Source organism: Pezoporus wallicus, unplaced genomic scaffold, assembly GCF_028554395.1.
Source record: "Pezoporus wallicus isolate ANWC-B61680 ecotype Strahan unplaced genomic scaffold, APGP_CSIRO_Pwel_v1 contig_9835, whole genome shotgun sequence".
Lineage (NCBI taxonomy): Eukaryota > Metazoa > Chordata > Aves > Psittaciformes > Psittacidae > Pezoporus > Pezoporus wallicus.
The window spans coordinates 17232-30741 of record NW_026637582.1 but is presented as its reverse complement, the minus strand read 5'-3'; the positions used below and the strand labels follow the sequence as shown (position 1 = coordinate 30741).

At 59.1% G+C, this 13510-nt stretch overlaps 2 protein-coding genes across 2 annotated transcripts; one reads left to right on the top strand and one right to left on the bottom strand.

Annotated features, from left to right (window-relative positions):
* Window positions 1–3: 3 nt before the first annotated feature.
* LOC130597690 (E3 ubiquitin-protein ligase TRIM7-like) lies at window positions 4–5238 on the top strand (the record flags this gene model as incomplete). Its single annotated transcript, XM_057406422.1, has 7 exons — window positions 4–360; window positions 2298–2384; window positions 2472–2699; window positions 3040–3062; window positions 3368–3483; window positions 3799–3831; window positions 4581–5238. Coding segments are annotated over 7 exons (1371 nt in total), but the record flags the coding sequence as incomplete, so codon positions are not given.
* A 1402-nt stretch (window positions 5239–6640) lies between these two features.
* Window positions 6641–13202, bottom strand: LOC130597688 (zinc finger protein 692-like). The gene is made up of 12 exons (XM_057406420.1): window positions 13168–13202; window positions 12417–12613; window positions 12306–12337; window positions 11706–12036; window positions 11278–11343; window positions 11044–11193; window positions 10672–10800; window positions 8661–8723; window positions 8451–8529; window positions 8098–8212; window positions 7875–7974; window positions 6641–6983 (listed from the first exon to the last, which is right to left on the bottom strand). Exons 2-12 carry the CDS (start codon window positions 12602–12604, stop codon window positions 6641–6643), a joined length of 1596 nt encoding a protein of 531 aa, XP_057262403.1. The 5' UTR covers window positions 12605–12613; window positions 13168–13202.
* Between the last annotated feature and the right edge of the window lie 308 nt (window positions 13203–13510).

Here is a 13510-nt window from a genome sequence, read left to right as displayed (position 1 = left end):
GTGACCCAGTGCTGGGAGGACTCGGCGCGGCGCCTTTGCTGCCCGCAGTGCCGGGAGCCGGTGCCGCAGCGGCTCTTCCGCCCCAACCGCTCCCTCGGTAACATCGTCCACATCGTCCGCCAGCTCGGCTTGCCGCCCAGCCCCGCCGAGCCGCCGCCGGGGCCTCCCGCGCCCTCGCCGCCGCTGCCCGCCGCCGCTCCGCCCGGCCCGCCGGGCCCGCCGCGCTGCCCCCGCCACGGGGAGCCGCTGCGGCTGTACTGCGTGCAGGACCGCCGCGCCGTCTGCGTCGTCTGCCACCTGTCCCGCGAGCACCGGACCCACACCGTGCTGCCCGCCGAGGAGGCGGCCCATGCCCCAGAGGTCAGTGTGGGGCGGGGGGCACTGGGAGCCTTCCCCCCCCCGAGGTGTTGGGATGCACTGGGGAGCCCTTCTTTCATGCGGGGTGGACCCCGCTCAATGGGGGATGCGTAGGGGATAAGTATATGGAGGAACCACAGGGATACCCCCCCCACACCCCACGGGATGGGAGTGCACCAGGGAAGCCCCCCCCAGTGCCCTTGGGTGCAACAGGGACTCCCTGTCCTTAACAGAGGTGACTCTGCTTATCCCCCAGTGCATAAAGCATCCCCTCGATGCATTCCCCGTGTCCATTAAATGTACCTGGGATGCAGTGAGGATACAGGGTGTAGGGTGCAGAATGGGGATCCCCTGGCCAAGCCGTGTGGTGGGGCAGGTTGTGCAATAGGGACTCAGTTTTCCAGCACCCCAGGGAGGATGGGGGTGCAAAACGGAGCTGGGTTTAACTGGGAAGGTACTGGGAGCGGAGGGGTGCAGCCAGTGCGAGATTACCCTGCGCTGGTGTGAGTGTGCAGAATACCGTTAAACACCCCAAACCTGCTTCCATGGGCAGGAATGCTCTGGAATGGACATGGAGCCTGGCTCCAGGGGGTGGGGGGGTGCATAATAAGGGCTTGAAGTGGAGCGGGACACTCCCCCCCGAAGGGACTTTCCCCTCGGAGTAGCCCAACACGGGGCGATCGAGCCGTGTGACGCAGAGTGAATCCGGAGCCGTTCAACCACCCGGAACCTCCATAGGGCGCAGGGGAGACTCCCCCGGGGCCATGCGGGGGGGTTCCCCGTTGGAAATAGTCATTAATTAGTACTGAAGAGGCTACCGAGGACGGGAGCCTGGCCCCGGGCAGCCCAGGCCTGGGGGAGCCAAGATGCCGGCGGCATGTGCAGTGCGCAGCAGCGGATGGAGGAGGAACGGGAGGTGGCACCGGCGCAGCCGGAGCCATCCCGGTGCCTCAGGGGCACGGAGGGTGGGAGCTTCAACCACAGCCCCTCCGTTCCTGAGTTACCAGCATCGGGGCAGGTGCCTCCAAAGGGGTTTGTACTGAATCTGGGGCTGCGATGGCTGCCTTACTATCTCCAGTGGTTGTGAAGCTGGAGCTTGAGTTGTCCTGTCGTCCCAAATGTGGGACTGGTCCTCATTCAGCACCTTTAGCCTGTCGAAAACTGCATTTTTGCTGCTTTTCCCCCTTTTTAATTTGCTTTGATGCGTTTTTACCATCTCTTTTTGCCTCTCTGGGGGCTGTTTGCAGCTCCTGCTTCTCCTGTCGTTGCTGTTCTCTCCCATGGCACCAAACCCTGGTTACAGACAGAATCTCTGCAGCTCTGTGTTGTATGTGTACAAGATGAGCCGTTGGTTGCTGCCCAAAGCCCTGCTGCTTCCTGTGAAGCGTTGCTAAGCATCTCCCTGTCTGCCTTGGAGGCCAAAGGCCTTCAAACAAGGGCAGTTTCCAACAGTGAGCTGTTGGTAAAGTCCCTGTGCAGCTTGGAGGCAGCCAACCCCCCCCATCTCAGTGGGGTTCAGGCAGTCGTGGGGGGCTGGGATGTGAAGGCTCATCCCAAAAGATGATCCCAGGGGGCAGAAAAGGGGTTTTCCTGTGGGGTTTATGCTTGCAGAGGGCTAAAAACTGGCTCTAGCCTGGCCTTTTGCTTTCCTGCCCTTCCTTCCTTCCCTCGTATCTGTTTCCAAGCTGGTTTGGGGGCAGTTTTTGGCTTGCCCCAAACTAAGGGTTGAGGGTGATGGGGCAGGGGAGGACACGGCACAGTGTTGGCCTCACCTCTCTTTGGGTTCGTGGTGTTCTCCACCTCAACCCCCCCCCCCCCAGGTTTGATGGGATTTGCCCAGTTTCAGCAGCAGCACTGGAGGGACCCCCCCATCCCATCCCTCTGTATTCCTGATGCCAGGTAGGCAGGATTCCCAACAGAGCTGCTCTTTGTCCTTGCAGGAGGTGCCCCAGGAGCACTTGAGCTCCCTGAGGAAAGGGCGTGAAGAAGCCAAAGCTGAGAGGGAGAGACAGAGCGAGGACTTGCTGGTGAGTACCCGGGGGGGTCCCTGCTCCCCCCCCCCCCCCAGCCATGGGGTGTCCATCTCACGTGGGCTCCCCACTGGGATCTTGCAGAAGCAAACAGAAGTGGAGAGGCAGAAGATCGTGGCTGAGTGCAAGGAGCTCCGGGGCTTCCTGGAGGAGAAGGAGCAGCTCCTGTTATCCCGCCTGGAAGAGCTGGACAAAGACATCCTCAAGAGGAGGGATGAGAGCGTGTCCCGGCTCTCCGAGGAGATCGCCCAGCTCGACAAGCTGCTGGCTGAGCAGGGAGGAGAGAGCAGCCCCGGGGGCCAGCCCGGGCAGGTGAGATCCGTGGGATGGGTGTGGGATCGGGATCCGTTGCCAGGGTGCTGACCCCCACGCTTGGTGTCCGTTGCTGTGAGCCCTGTGTCCTCGTGGGGTTTGCAGCTTGGCACGGTCATGTTTTCCTTTAAAAACCACGTTGGTTTTCCCATCGGCCCTGGAAAGGAAAGGGGAAGGGAAAAACCTCATAATTACGGACTGGTTCTGCCATTTCCATGGGCCCATGCTTTGGGAATGGGCTGGGAGCTGGTCTCTCAGCACAGCAGTCATGGGGCTGGTTTGGGGGAGGATTTGGGAGACTTTGAGCTTATCCTTTCTTGGTGTTTTCCTCTCTTTCCAGGTTGTTGCCCCATCTGGAAGCAGGTGAGAAGCTGAGCCCTTGCTGGGGCTCACACTGGGGGTTCCGGCTCCCCCCCTGTGGTTCTCACCCATACCAGGGTGTCACCAACCCCAAACCCAGGCTTGTGGCAGGGGTTGAGCATCTCCCAGAGGGAAACCGCAGAGTAGCTTGGGTGGTGAGGGGCAGAACCCCCCAAACTAGTCCTAATTCTCAGCTGTTGGGTGAGGAGGATACTAATCCAACCCCAAACCTTCCCTTTCTTTCCTGCCTGTAGCTTGGGGGTTCAGTTATTCCCATTGGGAGCCTAATGCTGCTTTCTTGTCCCCAGCTTTGAGAGCTGGATGTTCTGCAAGCCCGAGGCTGGCTTCACAGAGCTGGAGAAGAAACTCAAGAGCTTCTCCCAGAAGAGTGCAGTGCTGAAGGAGGTGTTGCTGGAGTTCAAAGGTGAGCTCTGGGACAGGTTCCCTCCCAAAGCTGGTGCTTCCCATGGAAGCCTGGTGTTGAGTTGAGTTTAAAACACAGCTCTGAGTTGTGCTCTTGCTTCCCCCTTGTTGGGACAGCTCCATTTGAGCAACTGCTCATGAAAAGCAAGAGCAGCAGCACATTGCCCTTGAATTCCTTGGATTCTGGAGGTATCTGTCCACTGCTGTTCCCAAGCAGTGGCGGTGGGTGGCTTGCCATGCAGCAGGGATCAAGGTTGTGTGATTGTCAAGTCCCCTGGCACAACAGCAGCTGACCTTCTTTTTTCTCTCCCCTCAGAGAACCTCAGGTTCGAGCTGGAGAATGACACAGGTGAGCACGTCGCCTTCCTCCGTGTCCTTAATGCATGAGTTTGGGCTTCTCCAGGCAGGAGAGGAGGAAAACCGGTGCTGCTGCTGCCAAGGGAAGAGGGGGAATGATCCCAGTGCTCAGAGAGGCCCTGGGAGGTGCAGCCCTGGGGCTGGTGGCATTTAAGAGGACTCTGCAAGAGACCTTTGTCCCAGCTCCTGGGTGTTGGATCCGCTCCGGGATGGACTTTGCAATCTCTGTGGTGGGTGCAGGATGGAGCCAGCTCTCAGCAGCCTCTGATGTTCCCCGCTCACAGCCAGTTCCTGAGCATCCCCTGAGTACAGAACCAGCCCTTAAACACGAGGATATTTGCTTATTCCAGCACTTGGAAGTGACTGAAGGAACCTGGTGTGTGGAGCAGCTTGCGCTAGGGAAAGGGGTCCATGCCTGTGGCAGGGGTTGGAACTGGATGAGCTTTAAGGTTCCTTCCAATCCAGACCATCCCACGATCCTATAAAATGCTATTTCAGCCCAGAAATCTCTGTTCCAGAGTGAGGAGGTGCCTGGGATGGCGCGGGCTGGAGGGTTTCCAGCAGGGATCTGCCTGTTCCTCTGCTTGCATTAGGATATGGAGCCCGATCCTTGTTCCCTGCAGCTCTTTGAGTGCTTAAAGTTGGAGGTGACCCCCTCCTGTGGGGCAGAGACAACGAATCCCTTTGGAGAGTGGGATCCTTGGCTCGCAGGTGCTCACATCCCTGTTTCCCTCCTCCCAGGTGACCTCTCCCTGGACCCAGACACAGCCAACCCCTACCTGGTGCTGTCAGAGGACAAGAGGAGCGTGCGGCTCCGGAGCGCACCGCAGGAGCTGCCGGCAAATCCCAAGAGATTCGATTATTCCTTCTGCGTGCTGGCAGCGGAGGGGTTCGTGGCTGGGAGGCACTACTGGGAGGTGGAGGTGGGAGATGGGGAGAGCTGGGTGCTGGGGGCAGCGCGTGAGTCCGTGCGGAGGAAGGAGAAGATCGACTTTGCTCCCGAGGAGGGGATCTGGGCGGTGGGATTGAACTGGAAAGGGAAGAACTGGGATCAGTACCAGGCTTTCACCTCCCCAGAGACGCCCTTGTCCCTGTGTGAGAGGCCCAGGAAGATCGGGGTCTACCTGGACTATGAGGGGGGGTGGGTGGCGTTCTACAACGCCGACAACATGGCACCGATCTTCACCTTCACCGCTGCTTTCACCGAGAAGATCTTCCCCTTCTTCTGGCTCTTCTATGTGGGCTCCTCCCTCTCCCTCTGCAATTGAGCCTCCAGTTTCTTTAGCCCTCCCGAGGTGACCTGCAAGTAGGATCCTGTCCCTTTTCCTGCCCTGCTTTCAGGCAGAGCCCCCCAGACCTCCTCATTGTCCCTTGTTCTGCTGTTTTCTTGTTGCTTTCCGGTTTTGAGTCGTCTTCACACCAAAAACCTTCCTCCGGGGCATCAGCCGTGGAGGGTGATGGCTGAAATAGCCTGGTTGTGGGGTTCTTCTTGTTGTAGAAGTAACCCCATGTGTTTTGTTTGCTGTTCTGTTTCAAGTTGGCTGCCCCGTGTGAACAGGGATGTAACCAGGGACGAAAGCTCCCATAGGGGTTACTTGCATCCTGCATTGTTCCAAAGCTTTTGTGCACCCCAGGAAGCTCTAGAAGGCTGGAAAACCAGCATGAGGAGCAGAGGTACCATTCCCAGCCCTGGTTCCTGATGCAGTTGCTCTGCAGGTCACCTTTTAGCTTCCCTTTCACCTCATCCTTGCTTTCCTTTCCCCTTGGGAAAGGGCCGAGTTCATCTCCTCGTTGTTGGTAGCACCAAGAGAGCAAAACCTCATCCCCTTCCTCACCGCTTCCCCCAGTAGCACTGAGCATCCGCAGGGTTGGGAATGGAGGGAGATGGGATGAGTTTTGGAGTGTAGCCATAGGGACATGCAGCGAAGCAGCAGTTTAGGGTTGCATTGTGGGTAGAGCCCGATGGAATCCAGCCTGTATCCGTTGGGAAGGAGGGGGAAGCTTGTTTTCAATGTGATCTCGTGCGTATAACCCCTGGCCCACCCTCGTGTGCTCCACGATGCTTTCTTGTCTCTGCCCTGTCACTGTTTAGTGGGGAAATAAAAGTTGCTGTGCAAAAAACTAACACCAAAATCCCTGGAATTCCCCAAACTCCTGTTTCGTGGGCTGCCTGCAGCAGGAAAAGCTGCTCTCAGGTCCTCGGCCACCCTCATCGAGGTGAATGGGGCTTGCGGACACCTCTCCTTGTCCCTGTCAGCTCTTTGGGGGGCTCTGGGGAGGGTGTTGATGGGGGTGCCCCCAGATAGGTATCACGGAGCATCCCTGGAATGCTCAGGAAGAGGTAAAGGGCGTTCATAGGCTATGGGGAACCATCACCACATCAATAACACCCATGTCCAAGGCCAGACCTTGGCCTCAGTCCCCTCCACCTCCATCATCGTTTTATTGTGCTGAACATGGAAAACCTCAGGATTTGGTGTTGACCTGGCCAAAACCAGGGCAAATCTCCCTTTCCCCCTCTTTTCCATAGAAACTCAGCACTGAGATGGCCGCTGCAAGTGGGGAAACCCCCTTGGACATGGAATGAGTCTTTATTGAGGATGCTGCTGGTGCTGTTGGCACCCTCACGTTGGGAGGGATTCAGGGAGGAAGCTCCATGTGTGTGAGCCCAGGGTTTGGCAGAGAAGCTGGGAAGCGCCGTTCCTTCCCCACTCCTTGTACTCTTGGCACTGCTGCGGGGTCCAGCATCACCCTTGTCCATCACCCCTCATCCTCTGATCTCAGTCCAAGGAGGATGCGTCCTATGAGCCAGCACCCTCCATCCCCTGGCCTTGGGATGCTCCCGTATCCTGGATCCCGATCCCTTCCCCATACTCAGCAACGGGAGGCGGGATCTCCTCCGGGTCCGCACCGCTCCCCAGCATGGCCCCAGGGGCCGGCCCCTCCATGGGCGCTGGGGCCGGCGGTGCTGGGCGCTCGCCGGGGGGGTGGCTCTTGCTCTTGTGGGCCGCGACGTTGTCCCTCTTCTCGAACCTCTTGCCGCAGAGCTCGCAGGAGAACTGGTACCCGGCGGCGGCGCCGTGCTTCTTCATGTGCCAGTTGAGGGAGGCCTTCTGGCGGCACGTGAAGCCGCACACCTCGCACCTTGCAATGGGGCAGAGAGGCAGGAACGGGGCTCACGGGGTGCTGAGCACCAGGGGGACCCAGGCCCACCTCAGCTCGGCGCTGGGATTGCAATGGGGGGCTTAGCGAAGACACCGCAGCACAGCACAGGTGGCTCAGCCTCCAGGCAAGGCGGGGCAGTGCTCTGGTTAGACCCAGCTCATTGCTCTCCTTACGTCCCTGCTTACTGCTCTCCTTAAATCCCAGCTCATTGCTCTCCTTGGGTCCCTGCTGATTGCTGTCCTTAAGTCCCTGCTGATTGCTCTCCTTTAGGACCCATCTTATTGCTCTCCTTAGATCCCAGCTCATTGCTCTCCTTAAGCCCATCTTATTGCTCTCCTTTAGGACCCAGCTTATTGCTCTGCTTAGATCCCAGCTTACTGCTCTCCTTTAGGACTCATCTTACTGCCCTCATAGAATCACAGAATAGTTAGGGTTGGAAAGTACCTTAAGATCATCTAGTTCCAACCCCCCTGCTGTGAGCAGGGACACCTTACGCTAAATCATATCACCCAAGGCCTCGTCCAGCCTGGTCTTGAACACTGCCAGGGATCCCATCTTATTCTCTTGTTAAATCCTAGTTTATTGCTCTCCTTAAGCCCATCTTATTGCTCTCCTTAAATCCCATCTTACTCAGCTCTTCCAAACCAAGCCCACCCTGAAGCTGATGCTGAAGCTGCTGCTCAGAGCTCAGCCAACCCCAAACCTTGAGGCAAAGCAATATCTAACAGCCAGCCCTGAGGACCTTGGCTCTCGCTCTTGGCATGGAGCCAAGAAACTCAACTTGGGTTGAAAACCTGATGAATTCAGGCTGAAAAGCACTGAGGAGAAAGCACCAGAGCCTGTGCTCACTGTGGTGGGACCGGTACTCACTGCAGAGGCTTCTCCCCTGTGTGGATGCGCCTGTGGATGATGAGGTTGCTGCTGGTGCGGAAGGAGCGGGCACAGAACTCGCAGATGTAGTCCCTCTTGTCTGGGAGCAGAGGAAACAAGGGGTCAGGAGCAGATCCAGGCTCAGGGGCAGGCAGGGACGTGTTGGGATGTGCTTTAGGAGGGGAGCTATAGCCCCATGGCGGGGGGTAGGTGCCCAACTCACCGCTGTGCAGCTTCTCGTGCTCCTTGAGGTGCTTCTTGAAGTTGAAGGATTTGCCGCAGCTGGGCTCTGAGCACGTGAAAGTTTTCTGGTGCACGTGCTGGTACTTCTTGTGGTGCTGGTGTGCGGGGAGAAGAGAGGTCGGTGACGGGAGGATGCACTTGGAGGAAGCCCAAAGGGCCCCGTTCCACCCCCCTGAAGTGTGAGGTGGGACCGAAGCGCCCTCAGGCTGCTGCACACATGGGGCCAACAAGTCCTATGGCCCCATGGGCAAGCCAGGCTGCCCCGTTCCAGCTCTGGGACAGCACCCAAAGCACCTCCAACAAGGCAAACCCTGCCCCATGGGGATGCCTCACGTTCAGGTACTGGCGGTTGGAGAAGATCTTGCCACAGCCCTCGAAGTCGCACAGAAGGATCTCACGCTTGGCGGCCTTCCTATGGGATACAGGGTGGGAAACCAGCGTCGGGGAGGATGCTCTGGTCCCCCATGAGGTCCTCCTCCCTCCCGGCCCCAGAGGCTGGCTTCCAGCACACGGGAAGGGGATGGAGCTCCTGGCCCCACGCACCGGATCCTCTTGGGGCCGATCTGCGCCACGTCCTCGTTGCTCGCCCGCACTCGCCTCTTGCAGCTGCAATGGGAGAGAAGGGGCTGGAGTGAGGCTCTTGTCCCCCCACAGGCGAAGCCCACACTGAAACCAGCCCCTGGCCACCCTTTCCCTGCTGTTTCCTCCATCCTGAGGGATTCTCCCCATCCCAGCGGGAAGCGGCGCTGACAAATGCACCTTTGAGGCGTTAGAAATGGGAGTATGCTCTTTATTGCTCATTATAAGCCTTTCACATGGGTCTGGGCATGTCCCAGGGCATTGAGGTTGGTGTCAACCTCACACCAGCCTCATCTGAGCTATGATTTATCCATAGGGAATTCCGGGCTCCCGTCCTGGAATGAAGGAAAAGGGTGTTAAAACCAGGACTGCTTGTGGGGGGAGAATAAAGAGACTGCAATAGACAGCTCAGCCTCAGCACGGGGCTGGGCATCTCCATCCACAACCTCTTCCAACATGCTTTGAGCTCAGGATGGGGTTACCTTTGGGATGAACATGCCAAGGGCTCAGGAGAGGGCATTTTAGCTCCGTTCTTCCAGGTGCTGCAACAAGGAAAAGGGGGGAAATGAACCAAAGGCTGGGAAACAGCATCCCTGTAACCGAATCCAGCCTAGAGCTCAGGTGGAATAATGTGGGAGCTGGTGCCCCGTAGCGCAGCGACGGGCAAGGGGAGGAGAAAAGCAAATCCAGCTTTACCATCACGTTTTCCATTGCTGGGCCTGGATCTTCACTCTTCCAACAAGCAGGAGGCGCTTCCAGAGCTGGAAGGAGGCAGGAAGGGTGCTGAGCACCACAAGGAAGCAGGAATCCCATGTCCGAGTGAAAAGGCTCCCGTGTGGAGCAGCAGGTACTTACGCCTGGGCCTGCTGGTCCCGTCTCCCATTGGATGCATGGAGCAGGATGAGGTGAACATGCTCATTCCAGTGAAAAAGGGGAGTTTGACCCCCTCCTTGTTGTTACAAGGTGCAGGAAGGAGCCAGCTCCTTCTGTGCCAGCCCCAACATGGGCCAGCCTCTGGCTTCAGCACTGAGACCAACCTCTCCTTAACACCCTTGCAAGAGCCAGCAATAAAGGGATGAGCTCAGGACAGAGCTGGGAATGTCGAGGCTGGGAAGGCAGGATCAAACCCAACCCTCAGTGCAAAGAGCAGCGCTTAGCAGAGGCTGCAGATGGAGTCAGCATCGGCGTCATTGTGCCTTGGGCAACCTCACTTCTGCCCCATATCCATGAGTGAGAGTAGTGTCTGTGCTTCTCCAGGTGAGGAGGGGTGGGATGGATGATGGAGGGATGGATGATGGATGCATGGATGGATGGATGATGGAGGGATGGATGATGGATGCATGGATGATGGAGGGATGGATGATGGATGCATGCATGGATGGATGGATGATGGAGGGATGGATGATGGATGCATGGATGGATGGATGATGGAGGGATGGATGATGGATGCATGGATGCATGGATGATGGAGGGATGGATGATGGATGCATGGATGATGGATGATGGAGGGATGGATGCATGGATGGTGGATGTTTTTGCTGCTACAACCTCCAGGCTGCTCAGAAGCTTCATGGTGGTGGTTTAAGGGGTCTTTGTGCCCCTCCAGGAGCACCCCTGCCCCAGCAGCACATCTCCAACCACCCAGGACCAGCTCCACAAGACGCAGTGGATGAGACGAAGACTCATTAAACCCCTCATAGTGAAGCTGCTTGGCAGGCCCCAGCACCCAACAAGCTCTGCTCTGTGACAGCAGCATCACAAGGACAAGGATTAAACCACCCTGGGACATGCGGTGTCCCAGATTGAACACCCAATAGCACTGGGTTGGATGGTTCCTACCTGGCTCCTCGGCATGGGAAGCACCACCAGCATCCCCAAAACACTCATTCAGTGGCCATGGAGAGCTGGGTACCCCAAGACGAGCACCCAATGCCCATCCCCAGCATCCCCACCTGAACACGGCGCCGTGACCCACCTCACTCGTCCACTCTTCTCCTCGGATGGGCTGGAGCTGCTCAGGCTCAGCTCCTCTGGGGGCTGCTCCTCCTTGATGGGGTTCTTGGGGGCTCTGCTCTGGCTTGGTCGCCGCTGCAGCTCCGACTCACTGGGAGAAGAGAGGATTGGGATAGGAAACACAGCTGGATGTGGTGGGATACAGATGTGGTTGGCTATGGCAAAGACCCTCAGACACAGTGAGAAGGTGCCCTCATTTAAGTGCCATAAGGACCTTGCTCCCATCTCCTCCCGCCTGCGAGGGCAGCACAGGAGGGTGGCAGAGGTGCAGGGTCTGAGCCTGGGATGATCCCAGTCCTCAGGCTCCTTCCCGGCAGCTCCAAGTGCTCCTCACCTGTCCAGGGACGGGTGGTAGTTCTCATCACGCAGGTCATCCGTGTAGGTCAGGTCATCGTCCTCGGCGAAGTCCTCATCCTCCTCCTCCTCCTCTTCTTCCTCCGGGGGCTCAGGCCCCTGCTTCACCTTCTCCTCTGGGATGAGTGCGCTGCGGGAACACAATGACCAAGGAATGGGATAGAGGGGTCCAAGCTTCTTCCCTGGGGAAAGATTCCTGTGTGGCACCACTCACCTCCCGTGATCCTTCCGCGTGGTCCCTGTCTCTGCTGGCACCTGGGGCGCTGCAAGATGACAGGAGCAGTAAATTGAAGCTGGGATGTTGGGAGACGCAGAGGATGGGGAATGGATCTGGCAGTAGGGTTGGGAAGCTGGAGGTGTTGGAAAGGACCTGGCTGGTGCCACCCATGCAGTTCTGGATCATTAGTTCTGGAAAGGACCTTTCCAACCCGAACCATTCTGTGACTCTACTGGAAGAAGCTCAACCTCTTCTCAAGAGGCTGCTACAGGGAACATGGAAACCCCAAAGCCGACTTTTCCCCCTGGTTTTCAGCAGGGCTTGGGACACCCCCGATCCCAGCGGGAAGGTGCTCGATGGGACGGGAGAGAGGTCAAAGATGGGGCACCAAGAAGCCAATGAGGGTGGCAAAGGGGACGCGGCGCTCACCTGTGTCACCAGCGCCAGCTCCCCGCTCTTTCCTCTGCTCCGGGGCGGGCGCCGGAGCTTCCCCCTCTGCTCCAGGCTCCCCGTTCCCCGCGCGCCGCAGCGAGCGCCGGCGGCCACTGCCCCCCGGGGCCCCCCCGGGCTCCTCGCTGCCGGGGGCCCCCCAGGAGAAGCTGTGCCCGGCCACGCACTCCCACACGAGCGGGGCCGCGCTGCCCGGCGCCGGCGCCTTCACGTCGGGGACGAAGCCGCACTCCTGGCCGTGGCCGTGGGACAGCACCACGAGGCGCTGCAGGGCTTCGGCGTGGAGGAGGCCGGGACCCGGCTCGCCTGTGGGGCACCAGAGCAAGGGATGGGTGAGGACCAGCCCCAGGGTCTCCATCACGGGGCACCGTGGGGGTCCCTCTGCCTTCCCCTGCAGGGGTGAGGTTCCCACCCTCTGGAATGCCCAAATTCTCAAAGAGTTCCCTCAAAACCAGAGCTGGGAATGCCAAGAACCCCACCACAGCCAAGCCCAGCACCTCAACGCAACGGGAACCTTCTCCCTTCACCATAAAGCTCTCCCGGACCCCATTAATGGTGGGGTGGGGGGCACCTACCCGGGCTCCAGACGCAGCTGTGGGAGCTGTACCTGTGATGGGAAGAGGGGAATGAGCGGGGTTGACCCTTCCCGCTGCCCATCCCGAGGGATGGCGGCGCCCGGCACGGACCTGTCGAGGAGGAACTGGGCGAGCTGGGAATGGAGGGCGAAGCCGAGCTGCTCCTTGAGGCGGCACCAGCGCTCCAGGTGCCCCCCGATGCGGATCCGGCACTTGCTGCGCCGCGCATCCAGCTCCCGGCGCTTCTGGCGGCGGATGCAGTCCGGAGCACGCTGCCGGGCGGGACGGCCCGGATCCATCAGGAGCGGCTGCGGGACGCAGGGGTCAGCGGATACAGGGATGGGACAGCTCCATGGGGGGATGCAGGGGGATGGATGGATGGATGTGGGATATGGATGGGACAGCTCCATGGGGGATTATGGATGGATGGATGATATGGAGACGGATATGGGGATGGGACAGCTCCATGGGGGGATGCAGGGGGATGGATGGATGGATGGATGTGGGATATGGGGATGGGACAGCTCCATGGGGGGATGCAGGGGGATGGATGGATGGATGTGGGATATGGGGATGGGACAGTGGGATCGAGAGGCAGCCCGGCTCCATGGGGAGGGTCTGAAGGAGTCATGCAGGGACACCCGCCGCAGCGGGGACGGCGGAACCGGCCGGGACGGGAAGGGAACGGAAGGGAAGGGGGGGCCGAGGCCCCGTCCCGCTCCCCCGGCCCCGCCGCCGCCGTCCCCGCCGCCGCACAACCTCCCCCGCGGGGCCGCGCTCCATCGCATCCCGCGGTGGCCCCACCCCGGGGCCGTGCCCCCTTTAAGAGCCAACGACACCACCCCCCCCCCCCATCGCTCACGCTGCTCAGGTACCGGGACAAGATGGCGGAGGCACCGCCTCTTTTATCGGCGCATGCGCGTTGTGCTCGCGCCGCGGTCCCGCTCTGGGCCCGGTTTTGGGGTGAAATATCGCGTTTTGGGGACATTTTAGGGGTGTTTCGAGCCTCTGAGGCCCGGGTTCGGTCGCGGTTGGGGCTTGGTCTGGGGAAGGCAGAGCCGCGGTTACCCAGAGCCCCACAGCGCTGCCCTTCAGCCAGCCCCGGCCTGGCTAATAAATAACAGCAATAATGATAATGATAAATAGCGATCATTACAATAAATGGTAATAATTGTTATTGTGGATGAAGCCAAAGCCTTTAGTGC